General features: G+C 50.3%; 2 protein-coding genes across 2 annotated transcripts in view; both read right to left on the bottom strand.

Annotated features, from left to right (window-relative positions):
• The window catches only part of LOC142787062 (uncharacterized), a 136,908-nt gene that overhangs the window by 26,716 nt on the left and 90,026 nt on the right, over positions 1–20,166 (bottom strand). The window lies entirely within an intron of this gene.
• On the bottom strand, positions 6,094–7,053 carry LOC142787055 (uncharacterized). The gene has a single exon (XM_075884687.1). The coding sequence runs from the start codon at positions 7,051–7,053 to the stop codon at positions 6,094–6,096; it is 960 nt and encodes a 319-aa protein (XP_075740802.1).

The following is a 20,166-nucleotide window of genomic DNA, read 5'->3' as shown; positions in this document are numbered from 1 at the left end:
AATAGCGCGAGAACGCCGAGAAGTAAAGGCACTTCACTTGTCTCAAAAACCTGGCAGTTGCCCCGCTTTTTTTGTCAATAGCCGCCGTTGCCACTACACCGCAGCTTTCTCAATAACCTCACTTCCATTCCAGACGACGCCATCGCCGCACCTACCGAGGCCACGAAACGATGTTTTTTTTTACTTCATAGTGAGGTACGAAGACACGTACCTCTTCAAAGCTCCACAGCTTTTCAGGCAAATGCACTGGCTCCGCGATGTCCTCAGTGATAGGCCGGGACGCGACCGGAACGGGCATTTGGCCATGGCTTCCTTATCGCCACGTCGAACTCCTTCGCCACGCTCTCTTCCTTTTCTTCCCTTGAAGTATCGCCACTTCCAGCTTTTTCAACGCTGCTTCCACCAAGACCACGTCGCCTAGAGTTTATGCTTTCATGCTTTAGCGCCCTTCTGGAACCTGGCTAGACAGCGACTGCCGTAAAATGAAATACGCACGCATGTCTTTGTATTTGAGAGCCTCCTTATTTAGGGAAATTGTAGTGAAAGGAAAACAATAATGGAATCACTATAATGATGGAATAAAAAAACAATTTCAAGAATAGCAGACGGACCTTATGATGACCTCAAATGCTATCGATGATAAAATACTGCACTTGTTGAAACTAGTATCGCCACACTTGCATTTTTTTACTATGCTGCGAGGGCACGTACACGCTGCATTAACACTATGTACCAGGATACTGGGATACAAACGAGCAACAAAGATAGATGGGGTACCGATGCTGAGCAAGCAGCCCAACAAAAAGAATGCAGGGTATGACAATAGTTACGACGCAACTTGAAGCCCAAGCCATCCGCTCGTCGGGCAATAGCTTGTTCTGGTACTTCAGCAGTATAGTGAATGTAGTGGTAATTACCACTATTTGGTGTGGGCCCAAGGCCAGTGACGCCAAAACAAGGGCCAGAGGGCTAGTGACTCTAGGCCGTACCTGGCGGCCAACAAAAATGACTTTATATACTCCTGCGTCTTGGCCACCAAGGCGACTCGTTAGTGTGCGACCGCTGGTACGTTGCCGCAACTTTACTACCACACCCCCACGTGTGGAGCCCACGCGCGCATGGAACCTTTGACCTTAAAGACGCCACTGGACCTTCAGAGGTTTTCTGACGAATATGCAAGGAAATGAGACGCCGATTCCGACGGCCGTTTTTTGCGTCTTCTCAGACCTCGTCGTGCTCAAGTGGGTCTTGCCCGACACCTGGGGAGATACCATCGCGCAGCGGCTACACTTCCAGCCTCCCGCCCTGTCCTGTAACAACTTCATGGCGGCGCTTTGAGCGAAGTTTTCGCCTGTCGACTACAATTACCGTAACTGACATGAGATGGATGCCCGAACACAGCGAATAATGGGAAGCAACACGAAAAAAACTGCGACAAAGAACAAACATACACCGCAGGATTAGTGCTATACTGCAAGTAAATGTGCATTGAAAATTCGCCTCTAATTGCTGTCACCGAAAATGCCTTCTCTCAAAAAACGCCACAAGTGATCAAAGGTTAGCGGACAAACGTATTGTCATAGAATTGAGTCGTCGTCCTCATCCCATTGATTCCAGTTATTCGCATCATGAACTGCCTCGCCCAAACCTACAAGTTGCTGATAACGCAAATACAGCATCAAGACGAAAGGGTGTTCAAGCAATTCAGGAGCTGTTTCGCAACGCCGATCTCAATGAGTCATGAAATCATGAAGGTTTCACTCGTTCTGCAGCAATGCTACTTTCGTTACCATTCATACCTGTTCTCCCATTCCTTTTCCTCCCTAGAGTACCTTCCCCGCTGTGGTCGGCCAGTTGAAGAACTCGTCTTTAGGATGCACCACTAAGTTCTGCCACCACTTGTCAACCTTCGTCCTCTCGGCGATTACTTCGGCTTTGAGGCTACCTAATTGTCTAAATCCCCCCCCCCCACAATGCTGTTGGTCCGTGTGCCCAGATTTTGGTGCACGTTAAAGATCCCCAGGGGGTTGAAATTTCCGAAGTCCTCTACTATGGCGTCTCGCATAATCATATGGTGGTTTTGGGACGTTCGCTGTTAGCTCAGTGGTCAGGCGTGAAGTGGAAGTTCGAACCATTGCGATCACACACCCTGCAGCTATATTTAAAACGTCTGCCAGAAAAATTACTGAGACCTCACAGGCAATGCTGCCCAGGAACGTATAGGGGATGTTATTACGAGTAAATTTATTGTGAATGGGAAGAAAGCAAAAAAAGTGGGCAAACAGATAACTTGAAATGGCAGGAACTGAACCTGCGACCATCAAATAACGCGTCTGACGCTCTAACACTGAGCTACGGTGGCGGTCATCTCCATCGTCCACTTTATATGGCATATAAATGCAATTAATTTTGGAACTATCAGTCAACGCAGCCTGTTGCCATTACTTTGAGTGTGAAACACTCCTTTTTTTTTTCCTGTCGGCGTTATCCACGCATAGCACCCAACAAGTAGTGTCCAATGAAGTTGAACATATGTTGACCATGTCTTCGCCATGACGCCTCTTGGGAATTGCGTTTGGACATCTGCAGTTGACAAAAATAACAGCGACCACAATGCTCATTATCTACTCTCATAAATTCTCCAATACCTCAATACACGCTCCAGAAATGGGTAGTTTATTGTAATTATAATGACGTCAAAATTTGTGTGAAATCACGCAGCAGCTTCACAACTTGTGTGCTCTTACCATATCTTTAATACGCCAGTACACGAAAACAGGACTCTCGGAAAAGCAACAAACTTTTTTGTGTGATTGTAATACTTCATTTACTATCAGTCAAACTCCGTCAGGAATTTCTATACTGTAATTACTAAAATCACAAAGTGAAGCGTACAGACACGAATGTACAACAGTGAACGACGTTTATTGGGAGCGAGGCTTTTTATAGTTTCTGAAGGGTATGCGCACACAACGTGCGCAGTGGCAGTGACATGTGCAAATGACGATGCATCAGCCTTATTTCCCCTTAAGGCTGGTAGCTATCCGGCGGGCGTCGGTTTCTGGTGGACCTGCGTAACATGGTTTCGCCAGGATCGAACTCTTTATTGCCTGCAGATTGCGCGCCACTGGTGTCATTTTCAACCTGGTTGTCATGCGTATTTGGTCGGCTGTCTGTGTCTGGCGCACCTGGGCTCTGGGGTTCTCTTGAGGTCAGTGGTGCACCGGTTTCGCCAGCTTCCGTCTGCGGTGCCTCAACCCCGGACTCTTGCTTGACTTCTGCTTTACCGGCAGCGAGTCCCGTGCTGTCGGTTTCTCTTCCTCTCAACTAGTCATAATGCCGGCGATGATGTTCGCCGTCTGTGGCCTTGATGGTTACCATGCGGTGGCCTTCGGGGGTCTGTAAGACGCCAGCCTTCCTACTGGCTCCTGTCCCGTAGTTCCTGTACCAAACAGAGTCTCCAACTTGCCGAGTGGTCCCGGGATGCTCCGTATCTGCGTGAGAAAATGGCCGACATGACACGATGTTATCCAACTTGCATCGAGGCTCAAAACCCAGCAGCATCAACGCTGGCGTTTTCCCGCTGGGCAGAGGGGTGCGGCGATACTGCAACAGAATTTGGTCTAATCGGCCTTGCAGTGTGCCTCTAGCGTTCTTGCGCAGTCCCAGTTTAATCGTTCGCACTGCCCTCTCTGCTAAACCGTTGGACTGCGGATGATAAGGCGCGGTGCGAAAGTGGCGAATTCCGTTTTCATTCATGAACGACTGAAACTGCGCGCTAGTGAACAGTGGCCCGTTATCGGAAACCACGGTTCGGGGCAGGCCAAACCTACTAAACGTTCATTGTAAGGCTTCGATAGTCCGTCCCGCGCTGGCTATCTTCACTGGGCTCACCTCTATCCACTTCGTGTGCGAATCAACCGCGATGAGCAACATATGTCCGTCAACCGGGCCGGCATAGTCTACGTGCACCCTTGACCACTTTTCCTTGGTTTCCGGCCATGGCACAGGCTCCTTGGCAGGTGGAATGCTGCTACACTGCACACATACAGGGCAAGTGTTTACCACACGTTCAATGTCCCGATCCAGCCCAGGATACCAAAATATGGAGCGCGCCAACTTCTTCATGGACGTCATCCCTTGAGTCTCGTGCAGCATGCGTAGTACGGAATTCCGGGCGGCGACCGGAATTATCGCTCGGTGGCCCCAGTAGACAATGTTATTACTGCACACAAGTTCGTGTTTTTTGAAAAAGAATGGACGTAAGTCTGGTTTTGATCTCGGTAGTTTCCTAGGCCAGCCGTCGCGAATATAGACAGCGACTTGCTTGAGGGTGCTATCTGCTTTTGTCGCCCGGGCCAAATCACTAGACGACATCAGGGTGGTGTCTAGTTGCTCAGCAAAAAGTACGTACTCACGGGCGTCGTTATTGATGGACTCCATGGTACTGGCATCGTGCTGGTAGTTTGCCGGAAGGCGGCTCAGGGCATCAGCTACCGGAAGGGTTTTTCCTGCCTTGTACTCGATCGTGTACGTGTAGCCGCTGAGTAATAAAGACCAACGTTGGATCCGTGTCGCTGCCAGAGCAGGTACGGGCTTGTCCGGGCTGAGCAGTCGCAGAAGTGGCTTGTGATCTGTAATTAGCGTGAAAGTATTACCCAGTAGGTACTCACGAAATTTGGTCACCCCAAAGACAACTGCCAGCGCTTCACGCTCAATTTGTGCGTAATTCCGCTCTGCGGCAGTCAGAGTACGCGACCGAAATCCAACTGGCTTCGCTTCTCCGTTGACCCGGTGGTATAAAACAGCCCCGATGCCGTAAGACGACGCGTCCGTTTCTAACACGAGGGGCTTTTGCGGATCGTAGTGCGTGAGGAACTTGGCGCCTTTGACGAGGCGTTTTGTTGCTTCGAAAGCGGCCTCTTGTCTTGCTCCCCACTGCCAACGGGCGTTTTTCTTTAACAGTTCATACAACGGTGCGAGAACAGTGGACAAGTTGCCAAGGAATGCATGGTAATACATCACAAAGCCGATGAATGACCGCAGCTCTGCCACGCATGTGGGCCTGGGCATTACTGATACTGCTTCAATGTTCTCCGCTTTCGGCAAAAGGCCACCTGCGCATATGCGGTGCCCAAGATACTCAACTTCTTTCTTCCGTATTTTGCATTTGCTTGGGTGAAGCTTCACACCGTAGTCCCGTAACCTCTGGAAGACTTCGCGCAATTTTTCGCAGTTGTCTTGCTTCTCTGCCACAACCCCGTCATCCAAGTAAACTTGAACACCCGGTATTCCTTGAAGGATGGCTTCCATGCGTCTCTGGAAAATTGCTGGGGCGGACGCTACACCGAAAGGGAGCCGGTTGAAGCAGAATAGTCCTTTTTGCGTGTTAACGACTAGAAGCTGCTTTGCGCTCTCATCTAGAGGTAGCTGACTGTAAGCGTCCTTTAGATCGATTGTAGAGAACACTTCGCCTCCACTTAAGCTAGCAAAGATGTCTTGAATTTTGGGCAACGGATATTTTTCCGTGTGGCAAGCAGCGTTGACTGTTACTTTGAAGTCACTGCAAAGTCGTATGGACCCATTTTTCTTTACTACCGGAACAAGAGGCGTTGCCCAGTCAGCGCAAGCAACTGGTGTCAAGATTCCTGTCTGAACGAGACGATCTATCTCTTGGCTAACGGCTTCTCTCATCCCGTAAGGCACGGCACGTGCCTTAAAGAAACGAGGTACGACACCTTCGCGCAAGCGTAACTCAACAGGTGGCCCTTTGATTAATCCTAGCTCTTCCGAGAACAAGTCCTGAAACTCGTCTAACAACTGCTGCACTTGTAAATCGTCCTTAGTAGAGGATGGCTTACCGGAGGCAGCCTTCATTCCGACGGCGAGAACCTGCCTTCCGTGCTGTTCGAGGGCTTTGATGACGTCCCGCCCACACAGATCCGGTCCAGAGCACCCCAGCACCACCAAGGTAGCGTCCAGTGTGGTCCCGCCGTACGTCACCGAGATATTGAGTTGACCCTTGACGGGAAGTTGACCGAGGAAACAAGTCAGTTGCAAGGTAGTCTTCTGGAGCCGAGGCCAAAGGTGACGTTATTTGATGTAGGTAGGCCATGTGATGATTGTCACGGGGGAACCGGTGTCTACTTGCATTCGGAGAGCCACGCCATCCCATTCCATGGTGCGATAAATTGGCTGGACCATGTTCACCGATGCCGCTTGCAAGTTGAGCAGAAATTGTTCGTAGTCGTCATTATCAGACCACTGACTTTCACAGTGGAATACATTGTTTTGCCGGGACTGGTGCTGCTGGCACACACGGGCTAGGTGTCCTTGCCTCTTACAAATGAAGCATTTAACAGAACGGAACTTGCATTTTTCCGCTGTATGACCACTTTTGCCGCAGCATGGGCACGTCCCTTCGTGCCGCCAGTCTTCCCTGCTCGCCGACTCTCGTAGTGACGGATGCCTAGTTGGTTGGCCTCTGCGCTTCATCGTCATAGCGTGCACATTGTCCGTGTTTTGCGCGCTGGCCATATGGTCCACGTTTGCCGCTGTCATCTCTGCTGCACGCGCTGCCTCTTCCGCCTCCCTCAGCGTGAGTTCCGCTTTTGCCAACAGCTGCCTACGAACACTAGCGTCGTGCAGGCCGCAAACAATGCGGTCCCTTAGCATCCTGTCGAGGGCGCTACCGAAATTACACCTGCTTGCAATCTTTCGTATTTCCACGAGAAATTCATTTACCGACTCTCCTGCAAGCTGATTCCTTGTGAAGAACTTGTACGATTCTGCGATTTCGTTGCACGCCGGAGCAAATCGCTCACCCAGGAACTTCACAGCGTCTTCGTATTTCAGGTCCTGTATCTTCGCCGGCGCGCATCGTGCAGCCAATAAATCCACTGTCTTTGTGCTCAACGCCGTGACCGAAATTGCCCTGCGTTTCTTCTCGTCCGTGACGTCGTGAACCTCGAAGTATGCTTCCAAGCGTAGCCGGTAAGCCTCCCAGTTGTCCGCCTCCTCATCAAAACCCGGTGGGCCCGCGTGCGCAGCCATGGTCGCAGCGCGACCAACGGTTCGACCGCCTCGTCGCCACTGTAGCGTACAGACATGAATGTACAACAGTGAACGACGTTTATTGGGAGCGAGGCTTTTTATAGCCTCTGAAGGGTATGCGCACACAACGTGCGCAGTGGCAGTGACATGTGCAAATGACGATGCATCACAAAGTGGACCCAATGAAACGAATATAAATCCTGAAAGGTGAGTCACTTTTCCATCCACCTGCCGCACTACACAACACGAACGTAAGGGCCAGTTTGCTGCATCGATCAATAGTATGTATAAATCAACAAATGGCGAACACATTTGGGGTATCGGAGAGGAATCCGGCGAAATGCGAGGCATTCACCGGACATGGCCGTCCCTGGCCACGGTGATTGATCTACGTGGAAGCGCACACTCTTTCCTAATGATGATGCACGCGTTTCTGAAGACGGCTAGCTTCCAGCGCCGGATGCCCGCCAGACTGTTCTGGATGCTGGGCTCATTCAATGGAGGGTACGAGGGCCGCCCTTCCGAGACGCTAGGCAAGATCCCACATGGAGGGAACGGGCGGAATGATCTGTCAGGCTATCGTGACAACACAGTACACCTCTATGCGACCGTAATGAAACGCTTGTATGCGGGACTTGCGTGCACACAGAAAATTCACGGACGAGGCGTGAACGACTTGTATTTAATTACACATGGGCGACATTGCAGCAGCTAATGCAATGGGCACAGGGGTATACCCTTCAAATAAATGCTTGTTAGAAACGGTGTATCGGTTTTGTAAGAATACTGGAAAACACGGTTTGCTTCACGAGTATTATCGTATACTTTTTCGTTCGACCTCAAGTTGTTATCTCCTCTTCGCACATGCATGGGCGGATAGTGCTTATATTTAAAAAAAATTGCCCGCAGCTTCCCTCGGGGGAACACTGAGGAGGATGCGGAGCATATAATTGGTTAACGGGGTGTTAAAGTGCGACTTACTTGGGTCGATGGCTAAATTGGTTAACGTGGTTGTGAAATGGGGTGTTAAATTGCGACTTACTTGGGTCGATGGCTAAATTGGTTAACGTGGTTGTAGGAGGGGGTGTTAAATGAGTGAACACGTACACACATATGCGAAAGGGCGGCGCTGGTCGAAGGGACGTCGATTATTGTGTTTGTGGATTCGTTGTAATTCATTTCACCGCGACCTTGGACGTCGACGCGCCGTACAATCCAACCGACGAGCGGCAACTGAGCGAGCGAGCGCCGACCTTGAGTATATATACAGCGCGACGGCGCATGCACTGTCAGCTGTTGAATGTTCTCGAAGCGCGACGGCGCATGCGCGTCCACTGGAGAATCAGGAGAATTGTAGAATGTTCTCGAAGGGGAGAAGCGCGCGCGGCACAGATGGTGGGTGACGGTGCATGCGCGCGTCAGCTGTCGAATGTTCGAGAAGGGGGAGAAGCGCAACGGCGCATGCGCGCGCGTCAGCTGCCGATGTTCTCGAAGCGCGACGGCGCATGCGCGCGCGTCAGCTGCCGATGTTCTCGAAGCGTGACGGCGCATGCGCGCTACATTACACAGCTAGCGAATGTTCGTGAAGAGGAGAAGCGCACGCGGTGTGTAGAGGAGAAAGGGTGCACAGATGGTGGAGGAGTGAAGCGCGCGCGGTGTGTAGAGGAGGAAGGGATGCACAGATGGTGGAAGAAGGAGGAGGAAGCTTGCGGACGGTGCCGCACTACAAGCCTCGAGTATTAGATGCTCCGCATCTAAAAGTACGAAGGCGCTTGTCTGAGCTATTGTCGTCATCCTACAAGTAACCACCAATCATGGCTTCGCTCCTTCTTCCCGGTGCAACCACGACACTCTTTCACTTCACTTATGTGAGGCGTAAAACCTATTACGCAAAGCTTTTAAATTCCAAAACTCCTCCATTTCGAGGGCATTCGCAGAGAGGAACCATAGCATTAAGTACTCTAATTACACAGCAGAACAACGAGGTTTTGAAGAGGGAGAAGGCCATGTTTCCTTACATAGAAACTGAAAGGTCTGCCACAACCATTACTTGATACAGCTCACTACACAACTTGGGGAAAATGGGTGGAGAAAAAGATTCACGAGTGGTTATGCCGATGAAAAAAACTTATGCACAAGCCGATCTCGATAGTAATGCATGACATTTTTAAACCTTTATTACAAAGCTCTCTTCAGTAGCCACCGCGGCGCGGTTCTCATCGGGCCCTAAACCTTTAACGAGCTCCCTCAATTACATTTCCTTGAAGATGCGTATTGATGAATAGACTATATTCCGTAACACGCTTGCGTAGCGAGACATATCGAAGGTATGTGTGAAAGTACTTCCGGGTTTTCTGACATACTTTATTGGAATGTCAACAAATGCAATAGCTTTCGCGTATACCATTTACGCGCATGCCATGTTGTGATGCATATGTTGGCGTCATAAAATGATTGATTTGATTGATTTGTAGGGTTTAACGTCCCAAAACCACCATATGATTATGAGAGACGCCGTAGTGGAGGACTCCGAAAATTTTGACCACCTGGGGGTCATAAAATGAACAGCAAACGTTATTATTGTAGTAAAGAAGATGAACGCTGCTCGAGGAGGCAGCGGGTATACTTGCCAGGACAAGAAGAGGTTGATGTTTCGTTGTCTCTGTGCTTTGACAAATACTCGAGAAAAAAAATTACAGCATATCCACGGAGTGAATGATGATGAGTGGACGAAGCGTCCGTCAGCCCGTCCGTGCTTCCGTGCTTCCGTCCATTCGTTCTCGCTTTCATCCGTCCGCGCGACCATCCGTGCGTCAATCCATGCGTCCGTCCATCTGTCTATGCGTCCAGCCGTGAGTCTGTCCATTCGTCTGATCGTCCATTCGTGCGTCCATCCATCCATTGATTGATATGTGGGGTTTAACGTCCCAAAACCACTATATGATTATGAGAGACGCCGTAGTGGAGGGCTCCGGAAATTTAGACCACCTGGGGTTCTTTAACGTGCACCCAAATCTGAGCACACGGGCCTACAACATTTCCGCCTCCATCGAAAATGCAGCCGCCGCAGCCGGGATTCGAACCCGCGCCCTGCGGGTCAGCAGCCGAGTACCTTAGCCACTAGACCACCGCGGCGGGGCGTCCATCCATCCATCCGTTCGCGCGTCGATCCATCCGTCCATCCGTCTGCTACTCTGTCTGTCCATCCATTCGTCCGGGCGTGCGTCCATCCGTGGGTCCACATAGTGAACAGTCCAAGTACCGCCATATCCCATCTCGCAATCGCTGTGGCACATACCCGCTCTCGAGCAGGTTTTTGCCACCGGCGGCTACATACATACATACATACATACATACATACATACATACATACATACATACATACATACATACATACATACATACATACATACATGCATACATACATACATACATTCGGAGGAGCGACAGAACCACGCCATAAGGAGCTTCGCCCCTAAAAACGAGGCGGGAAGTAATTTCTAAAATGTTTTTAAATATGAGTGTCACATTCCAAATTTTTCAACTTTAGCAAACTCAGCTGCTTTGGTCGGTTCCAAAAATCAGATAATCGCTATTGTAATAGTGCCTATTTTTTGCTCTTTCAATTTCACACAATTCGGATTTTTATTTTTTTGCAATGCCTTCTTTCTTGTACATTATTTTTTGTAAACATTGACAGATATGTGGGGTTTAACTTCTCGAGACTGCCCCGCCGCGGTGGTCTAGTGGCTAAGGTACTCGGCTGCTGACCCGCAGGTCACGGGTTCAAATCCCGGCTGCGGTGGCTGCATTTCCGATGAAGGCGGAAATGTTGTAGGCCCGTGTGCTCAGATTTGGGTGCAGGTTAAAAAACACCAGGTGGTCGAAATTTCCGGAGCCCTCCACTACGGCGTCTCTCATAATCATATGGTGGTTTTGGGACGTTAAACCCCACATATAAATCAAATCAATCAACTTCTCAAAACCATCATATGATTATGAGAGAAGCCGTAGTGAAAGGCTCCGGAAATTTCGACCACCCGGGGTTCCTTAACGCGCACCCAAATATGATCACATGGGCCTACAGCATTTTCGCCTCCATCGAAAATGCAGCCGCCGCAGCCAAGATTCGATCCCGCGACCTGTGGGTCAGCAGGCGAGTACCTTAGCCACTAAACCAACGTGACGGGGCTTTTTTGGTACGCAGTAGTGCAGTTACCGTCCTTACGACACTATATGTTTTTCGGCCAATCTCCTAGAGTGGGTAAGTACCGTAGTTTTGAGGTTACAAATAAACATTTAACGCCTAGGCTGGATCTGCCATTAAGACGCCAGTTGTCGAGACTGCTATTCTGTTTGTTAAACAGGTGCTGCTTCCAAACACCTTATTTTAATTGGTGGAGGTGCTGGGTCTTCGACAATCTGGGAACTTCGAAACCGTACATTGCATCCAGTTGCTACGATGCCCATGGATGAAGATCAGCAGGCTGCCACCTCAGCTTCGACTACTCCGGCTCCTGTTTATCCTGGCCCCATTAGGCTGCGTGATGCCCTACCTTAGTGTCACTGATGACAAGGACGTGGAAGACTGGCTCTACGAATACGATCGGGTGAGCAAGCACAACAAATGGGTAGTACGCACAAGCTCACCAATGGCTAGTTTTATTGAACCTATGTTGATGATTGATATTTGTGATTTTACGTCCCAAAACCACCATATGATTATGAGAGACGCCGTAGTGGAGGGCTCCGGAAATTTTGACCACCTGGGATTCTTTAACCTGCACCCAAATCTGAGCACACGGGCCTACAACATTTCCGCCTCCATCGGTAATGCAGCCGCCGCAGCGGGGATTCAATCGCGCGACCTGTGTATTAGGAGCCGAGTACCTTAGCCACTAGACCACCGCGGCGGAGCTATTGAACTGATGTCAACAGTCTGTGGTAGCGCTATCACCAGAGGGATCTTCTCACCGGGTGAGCCTTCAGAACGTCGTTCACATATTTGTTCGGCCGTCCAGCGCTTCGCAAGCTATGTGCTGAAACACGCTTGCGCGCTCGCGCCCAGCAATGTGGCAAGAAATATACCACCTAAATCGAAGATGTGATCGACGTTTGCCGGCGCGTCAACCCGGCCATGGCAAAAGCCGAGAGTTGAAGTACATCTTGAAAGGTGTCACTGACGACGCAGTTCCGACGCTCTTCGCAAAGAACCCGCAAACGGTTTCAAACGCAAATCAATTTCGTCAAACTTACGACGAGCTCTGGAAGCAGCGTGAATCTACTCGTTGCACCCGTGTGTCATGCGCTACGATTTCAACTTTAACATCGGAAAACCATAATACATTGTTTCTCAATATCCAGCAGTTTGTACGCGATGAGGTCGCACGCCAGCTGTGTCTTCTGCCGTATACCATTGACGGTGCACTATCTACTTTGCCAACACCAATACAGCGAGTCGTTCGGGAGCAAGTGTCCGAGGTTTTACCGCAGCCAATGCACCAGCTGTGACGGCTCCGCTTGCCCATGCCGAAGCACTGACCACACCACGACGCTTGCCTGTCACGAACAACGTCTCCAGGCACCCCTATGCTTCACCACCTTAAGCTGTGCATCAGACTGCCCGCCCGTTTCCCCGACCAACGCGACACTCTCAGAACCCATTGCAAACTTCAGACACCCCCTCCCCCCTTTTTTGTCATTCTTTGTCTGTGCTTTTGCTGGTCACGTAGCGCGAACTTTTTTCAACGGCGTGAGTTTCTGCTTCGTGACGACGTCCGCACTAACGCTTGCGATTTTGCACCCAGACCTGAACTTCCTTGATCTATCCCACCTGCCGTCCTGGCCACATTTTCACCTCGCCATAACTACAACAGACACCGGTCGCCTTCACGTGAGCGACGGTCTGCTTCCCCTATGCTACGTCACCATCGATCATATCTTACGCACTATGCCAAAACTTCACCATTACCATCGGCGTCAGCTAGTGACGTTGGTTCTTTCATATTACATTGCATCATCCTACGTCATGGTGCTTCGCGTAAGCTACTCAGTGACCGAGAGAGTGTGTTTCTTTCGGACGCAATTGAATCGCTTTTCAAGGAATTCGAAGTCGCTCTTCGGACCACCACCACGTACCACCCTAAACAAACAGCATTACAGAAGAATTGAACACAACTTCAGGGTATATGCTGTCAAAACATGTCGCTTCCAACCACACCAATGGGGATGCGTCTTCTCACTTTTGTGACGTAAGCGCACATTACCACTGTACGGACAACTGCATTCTGTTCATATTTCCTCCTTTACAGACGCGAATCCTATTGCATACTAGACACCATCTTTCCGTACCGCCCTGATGTGACAGTGTCGACGACAGTGTCACAATCTGCTAAATACGCAGAAGAGTGTCGCCAGCTGGCCCTCTCCCTCACTAGTGCTTATCAAGAACGGCAAAAACACTATCGCGTTACCTTGACTGCTCGACACCTCTTACGACTTACGCTCCTGATGACCTTGCCTGGCTTTGGATTCCTTCAACCAGCCTTGTTCTATCAGCTAAGTTTCTATCCAAACATCACGGACCCTACCATGTGGTCAAACATAACCTATGGATTACACCGTGGAGCCGCTTGTGCAATACTGTAATCAACGATGTCGTGGACGTGAGACTGTTCGCATAGATTGTATGAAATCTCATTACGACCTCTCTGTCGTCTCCTGCCCCTCAGTCGCCAGGATGGCTCTTTTGCGGAGGGGAACAAAATGTAGTGAAGATGATGAAAGCTTCTCGAGGAGGCAGGGGGGTAAAAGATGACGTTTTATTCTCCCACCGCAACAAGAGAATTGTAAGATGCGTTGATGCAAGTCTAACGCCTTCGCATACACTAGAGAAGTTATCGGTAGTTGGCGTTGTTTCAGTCTACCGCAATACCAGGGTGCCTACTGAGTCGCTTATTGCCACTTTTGGGGCGCACATGCCCTACAGGAATTAAGATATGGCGACTCGCAATTAGAGTGGATCAGCTAGGATCGCGTTCACTTTCGTGTCATGATTGCTGGGTATTTTGTCACAGTGTGGGTGGATGTAAATCAGGCCGACGCTGCTTGGAATATGGGGAAGACCATGCCCATAAAGACTGCACGGCACAAGAGGAGCGATGTTGCCTGTCTGGGGGGGATCACGCCACAGATTATCCCTACTGTTCAGCTTGCGCCCAAGATATAATGATACTAGAAATAATAAACGGCGATTTTCTAGGAGAGAAGCAACAATCACGGTTAAATAACGGGCATTTGGCTATGCAGTAGTTGCTACTCAACAAAATGTAGTCCCAGAAAGAGTTGTGCGCCACTGACGCCGCGACCCGCTTTTGTTGCTGGAGAAACAACGATGCTTTTTTTTTAGTTGTACGTGTACGCAAACAGCACTCGCTTTCTTTAGCACGAGCTAACATGACTTCGTTGATCGTATGGAGAGCACTAGAAAAATAAACAGGTCCACAATAGTAATAAGATATAGATGTTTGAAGAATTAGGCGTGTCGAAACAGGGAGAGGCAGAAAATAAAAAAAAATTGTACGAACAGGAAGGTTATTATGTGATAAAAGAGAGAACGTAGGTCTCAAAACGTTTTTATTCAAAAAAATTATTTGCTGCTGGTCAGTGATTATGGCACTTGACTGCTTTCTTGGAGGTCGCATTATTGAATCCTGGGTGCTGACACCACATTCAATATACGCCCGATGCTGAATGCTCCTCTGCTTAGATTTATGTGTACGTTTAAGAAGCATAGACGATCCGAATTCCTGAAGCCCTTCCTGACAGCGTCTGCCAAGTTTATATATAGTTTTATGACATCAAACCCCATAAATGGCTTTCATGCAAGCCATTTATGGGGTTTGATGAGTACACGTAGAAAAGGTACTAGGCTGAACTAAAACATGATAATTGTGATATTAGGCGTCGCTACCGAATACAGCGCTCCGCAATGGCAAGCGATCACAAAACATGAAAATCTTTTTGTGAAGCCCCTCGAAGTCGCAGAGGTCGATTTCCCGTAATAAATAAGGCACTGAAAGCATCCGTGCATCCATACATGCCGTTAGCCTTCCTCATTTAGTTTTAGGGGCGAAGCTCCTTATAGCGGCACCCTGTCGTCCCTCGTAGTCGTAGTCGTAGTGTGTAACCAGTTTTACGTTTTGACCTGCAAGGTGGTGCCAGTGGGAAATTTCTCCTGTGCGTTGTTGAACAATAAAAATTTCGTTGCGTGCGCGTTCACTAAAAGCCGAATTCTCCTGTTTCTCATTCCCCATTAGCAGCCATTGGCATGTACTTTGGGCACTATCTGTCAAAAAAGGGTTGCTACGTTATACTCGCTGGGCGAGTATAACGTAGGAGCGGTAGGTATATAACAGCTGTATCTTGCCGGTACTTAGCTACGGAGCAGAAACCTGGAGACTTACAAAGAGGGTTCAGCCTAAATTGAGGACGACGCTGCGAGCAATGGAAAGAAAAATGGTAAGTGTAACCTCGAGAGACAAGAAGAGAGCAGAGTGGATTAGGGAACAAACGAGGGTTAAGGATGTCATAGTTGACATCAAGAAGAGGAAATGGACATGGGCTGGGCATGTAGTGCGTAGACAAGATAACCCCTAGTCATTAAGGTTAACTAACTGGATTACCAGAGAAGGCAAGCGGGTTTGGGCGAGACAGAAGCTTAGATGGGCAGATGGGTTTAAGACGTTTGTGGGTATAAATTGGCAGCACCAAGCACAGGACTGGATTAACTGGCGGAACATGGAAGAGGCCTTTGTCCTGAAGTGGACGTAGTCAGGCTGATGATGATGATGCTGAATCGCTGGGCGTAACCTTCTTGGTTTTCGAAAGGTTTAGCGAGCGTTGAGCCGCAGTGCCATGAATACAGTGAAGTATAGTATATGCCACGAACTCAAGGTGGTTAAAGGTGGGAAGTAAGTACGAAGCGCAAGTCGTAAGAAAGTGTGCGTGTGCCACCTCTCACTTAGACCTTGTGAAAAAGGGTTTATTGGCGACTGTTGCGACGGTGGTCCTACGATGAAACATGATCGTGCAAGAGCAACGGTCAAGCAGATGCCGGCGATGATCAGCACGAGCCGAGCGAGCGAAGCCCAGCACCTAGTACCCAAGCGGTGGCGACGTTGCTTGCCAACGATGCTCTTTCTTCTTCACAATTTGCCCCCGCCGAAAAGGAGCCATTCTGGCGACCTAAGAGTCTAGAGGCAGAGGGCTATGATATGGCTTAAGGCGGGCGACGTGGACGATGTCCCGTCCACGCCGGCGCATGTCGTCAGATGGGGAAAGTGGCTCGATGAGAAAATTCACCGGCGAGGTTTGCTCCAAAACGCGGTATGGGCCCTCGTACTTTGGAACGAGTTTTGAGGAAATGCCGGGGATTTGGTAAGGAACAGCCAGCCATACAAGTGATCCCGGGGAATAGCTGGGGCTTTGTGAAGAGTCGGCGTTGTTTTCTTTCTGGCGCTGTTGTTCTTGTGACGTAAAGGTGCATGCGAGTTCACGGCACTCTTCCGCATTTCGGGCAGCTTCGGACACAGATGGGCATTCGGAAGCGTCAGGACTGTATGGAAGAAGGGTATCGATGGTCTGGGATGGTTCGCGTCCATAAAGAAGAAAGAAAGGTGAAAATCTAGTGGCAGACTGTGCCGCGGTGTTATATGCGAACGTGATGAATGGAAGAATGCGATCCCAGTTAGTATGATCGGATGTCACATACATGGCGAGCATATCACCAAGGGTGCGGTTAAATCTTTCCGTGAGCCCGTTAGTCTGCGGGTGGTATGCCGTGGTCTTGCGATGAACAACATGGCATTCAGAAAGCAGAGACGTGACGACTTCTGATAAGGAAAGGCTCCACCTCGGTCGCTTAGTAGTTCTCGAGGTGCACCATGTTGTAGTATGAAACGATGAAGGATGAAGGATGCTACGTCCCGCGCAGTGGCACTTGGAAGGGCGGCGGTCTCAGCGTAGCGTGTTAAATGGTCCACAGCGACTATGATCCACCGATTTTCATCTGATGTTGTCGGTAGAGGGCCATAGAGATCAATTCCGATCCGATCGAAAGGTTTGGCAGGGCACGGAAGCGGTTGAAGCGCACCGGACGAGTGGAAAGGCGGTGATTTGCGGCGTTGACAGTCAGGACAGCCCATAACAAATTTTCGAACGAAATTATACATTCCGCGCCAGTAGAAGCGATGGCGAATGCGTTCGTAAGTTTTGAAAACTCCGGCATGACCGCATTGAGGATCGTCGTGAAAGGAGGCGCATATTTGTGATCGCAAGCTGCGCGGGACAACCAAGAGCCATTTACGACCTTCGGGGGCGTAGTTGCGTCGGTGTAGCAGCCGATCACGAATGGCGAAATGAGCAGCTTGACGTCGGAGAGATCGTGGTACCGCAGTGGTTGACGATCCAGAGAGACAGTTAAAAAGGGAAGCGATCCACGGGTCCTTGTGTTGTTCACTGGTAAAGGAGTCGAGGTAGAGAGATGCGATGGAGTTGGTACCAGTGGTTCCGCAGGCCGAGTCGGGAGGTAAAGGCGAACGCGACAGGGCGTCGGCGTCAGAATGCTTGCGTCCGCTGCGATAGATGACACGAATGTCGTACTCCTGGACTTGCAGTGCCCACCGAGCTAGGCGGCCAGAAGGGTCCTTCAATGTGGCGAGCCAACAAAGTGCATGGTGGTCCGGTACCAGGTCGAATGGACGACCGTACAAATAAGGGCGGAACTTGCGAAGCGCCCACACTAGCGCCAAGCACTCTTTTTTCAGTGACGCTGTAATTGGCCTCAGCTTTAGTAAGTGTGCGACTCCCATAAGCGACGACGTATTCGGAGTAGCCCGGCTTACGTTGGGCGAGGACGGCGCCAAGACCAACCCCACTAGCGTCTGTGTGAACTTCCGTTGCAGCTGTTGGGTCGAAATGCCGAAGAATTGGAGCAGATGTTAGCAGACTACGGAGCGTGGCAAACGCGACGTCGCAGTCAGAAGACCAGGATGAAAGGTCTGCATCACCGCGTAGGAGGTTGGTCAGTGGTGACTTGATCGATGTAAAATTTCGCACTAAGCGCCGGAAGTACGAGCATAGTCCGACAAAACTGCGTAATTCTTTCAGTGTAGTGGGTTTCGGGAACTCAGCGACTGCTCGCAGTTTTGCAGGGTCGGGTCAAACACCATGCTTGGAGACGATGTGCCCTAAGATGGACAGCTCTCGAGCGGCGAAGCGGCACTTTTTAATGTTCAGTTGGAGCCCAGCGTTGGTTAAACACGTCAGAACCAGTTGGAGCCGAAGCAGATGCGTAGGAAAATCGGGAGAGAAAACGACAATGTCGTCGAGGTAGCATAGACACACAGACCACTTCAGTCCACGCAGTGTGTTGTCCATGAGTCGTTCAAACGTGTCAAGAGCATTACAAAGACTAAATGGCATTACGTTAAATTCGTACAGGCCATCTGGTCTAATGAACGCAGTTTTTTGGCGATCAGCTTCTGCCATAGGAACCTGCCAGTATCCAGATCGTATGTCTCGGGAGGAGAAGAATTCGGCTCCTTGGAGGCTGTCAAGGGCGTCGTCTATGCACGGTAATGGATAGACGTCTTTCCGCGTCACCTTGTTTAATCGCCGGTAGTCGACGCAAAATCGAATCGATCCATCTTTCTTTCAAACTAGAACGACAGGAGATGCCCAAGGACTGTGCGATGGTTGAATAACGCGACGGCGTAGCATCTCTTCGACCTGGTCGTTGATGACGTGACGTTCAGCAGCAGAGACACGGTATGGTCTTTGACGCAATGGCTGGTGCGAACCAGTGTCAATGTAGTGGTGCACTGCGGAAGTCCGACCCAATTGCGGCTGAGAAACGTCGAATGAATTTGCGAAGTGCTGGAGGAGATTAAGAAGCTCGGCGCGTTCATGGGCACTTAAGGTGTCGGCGATGGAACTCGAGAAGGTGTCACTCGATGAGCATTCCAGTGGGGAAAGGGCATGAAGTTCGGTCGAGGCGCTACTGCACGATTTGTCTGGCATGTTAAGGAATAAAGAGGAATCGAGGTACTCCACTCGACCGAGACATTCGCCGGCAAGTAGCGTAAGCGGTGCAAAAAGGGGGTTGTGGACGAAAATATTGCTTCGGCCCGCAGTGACGTCGAGTGTAGCGAAAGGCAAGGAAAGGGCTCTGCGGCTCATGAAAATGTCGGAAGGTGTAAACATTACTGTAGCATCGTTACAGTCATCGCAGCGAACCGGTACAACGGCAAGAGAGGCTGGCGGAATTTCAGTGTCCTCACGCACGACAAGTTTTGGCGACCGCTCAAGGGTTTCGTGCAAAGGTTCGTCACACAGGTGCGAAAATTGAACTTCAGCGCGTGCGCAGTCGATGATGGCATGATGATTTGACAGAAAGTCCCACCCGAGGATAACGTCATGGGAGCACATCGAAAGGACGATGAACTCGACAACGTACATAGAGCCTTGGATGAATATGCGGGCCGTACAGGTGCCGAGAAGTCGAACTTGTTGTGCGCTAGCTGTACGAAGCGATAGTCCAGAGAGCGACGTGGTCGCTTTGCGTAGGGAGCGGCAGAGCTGGGCGGCTATATCATAAACGGCAGCACATGTGTCGACGAGGGCAAGGGTAGAAACACCGAGACTCAGGAAAGTTAGCTTATCCATACTGCGGTGAGGGATAGGGAGCAGGTATGTGCATGGGCTGTGGGTCACACGGTAACGGCCGAGTAGCGTCGTGGAGTGGTTGGAAGCGACGGCGACAATATCGTGCCACGTGTCCTGGAGTACCGCAGGCGTAGCAGATCGGTCGATTGTCAGGAGTGCGCCAGGAATTGCTGACTCGTGGTGCGGCCCAAGGTGTCGAAAAAGGGGCGGTGTGGGGAGCGACTGAAGACATGGGTGGCAAATGCTGCTGGCGGGGTCTGCTACGTACCACCTGGGCATACGTAAGAGGCGCGGCCATGGGCTGCATAGCCGGCGCATGGGCAACAGGCATGGCCACAGGCTGCTGGTGGGCAGCGACGGGAACAGCCTGAGCTACCTCTTCGGCAA

This window comes from Rhipicephalus microplus, unplaced genomic scaffold (genome assembly GCF_043290135.1).
Source record: "Rhipicephalus microplus isolate Deutch F79 unplaced genomic scaffold, USDA_Rmic scaffold_43, whole genome shotgun sequence".
NCBI classification, from domain to species: domain Eukaryota; kingdom Metazoa; phylum Arthropoda; class Arachnida; order Ixodida; family Ixodidae; genus Rhipicephalus; species Rhipicephalus microplus.
This window is presented reverse-complemented; position numbering and strand designations above follow the sequence as displayed.

Bases quoted from the DNA above. Each gene is read 5' to 3' on its own strand.
- LOC142787055 (XM_075884687.1), bottom strand. From the start codon at position 7,053: ATGGCTGCGCACGCGGGCCCACCGGGTTTTGATGAGGAGGCGGACAAC.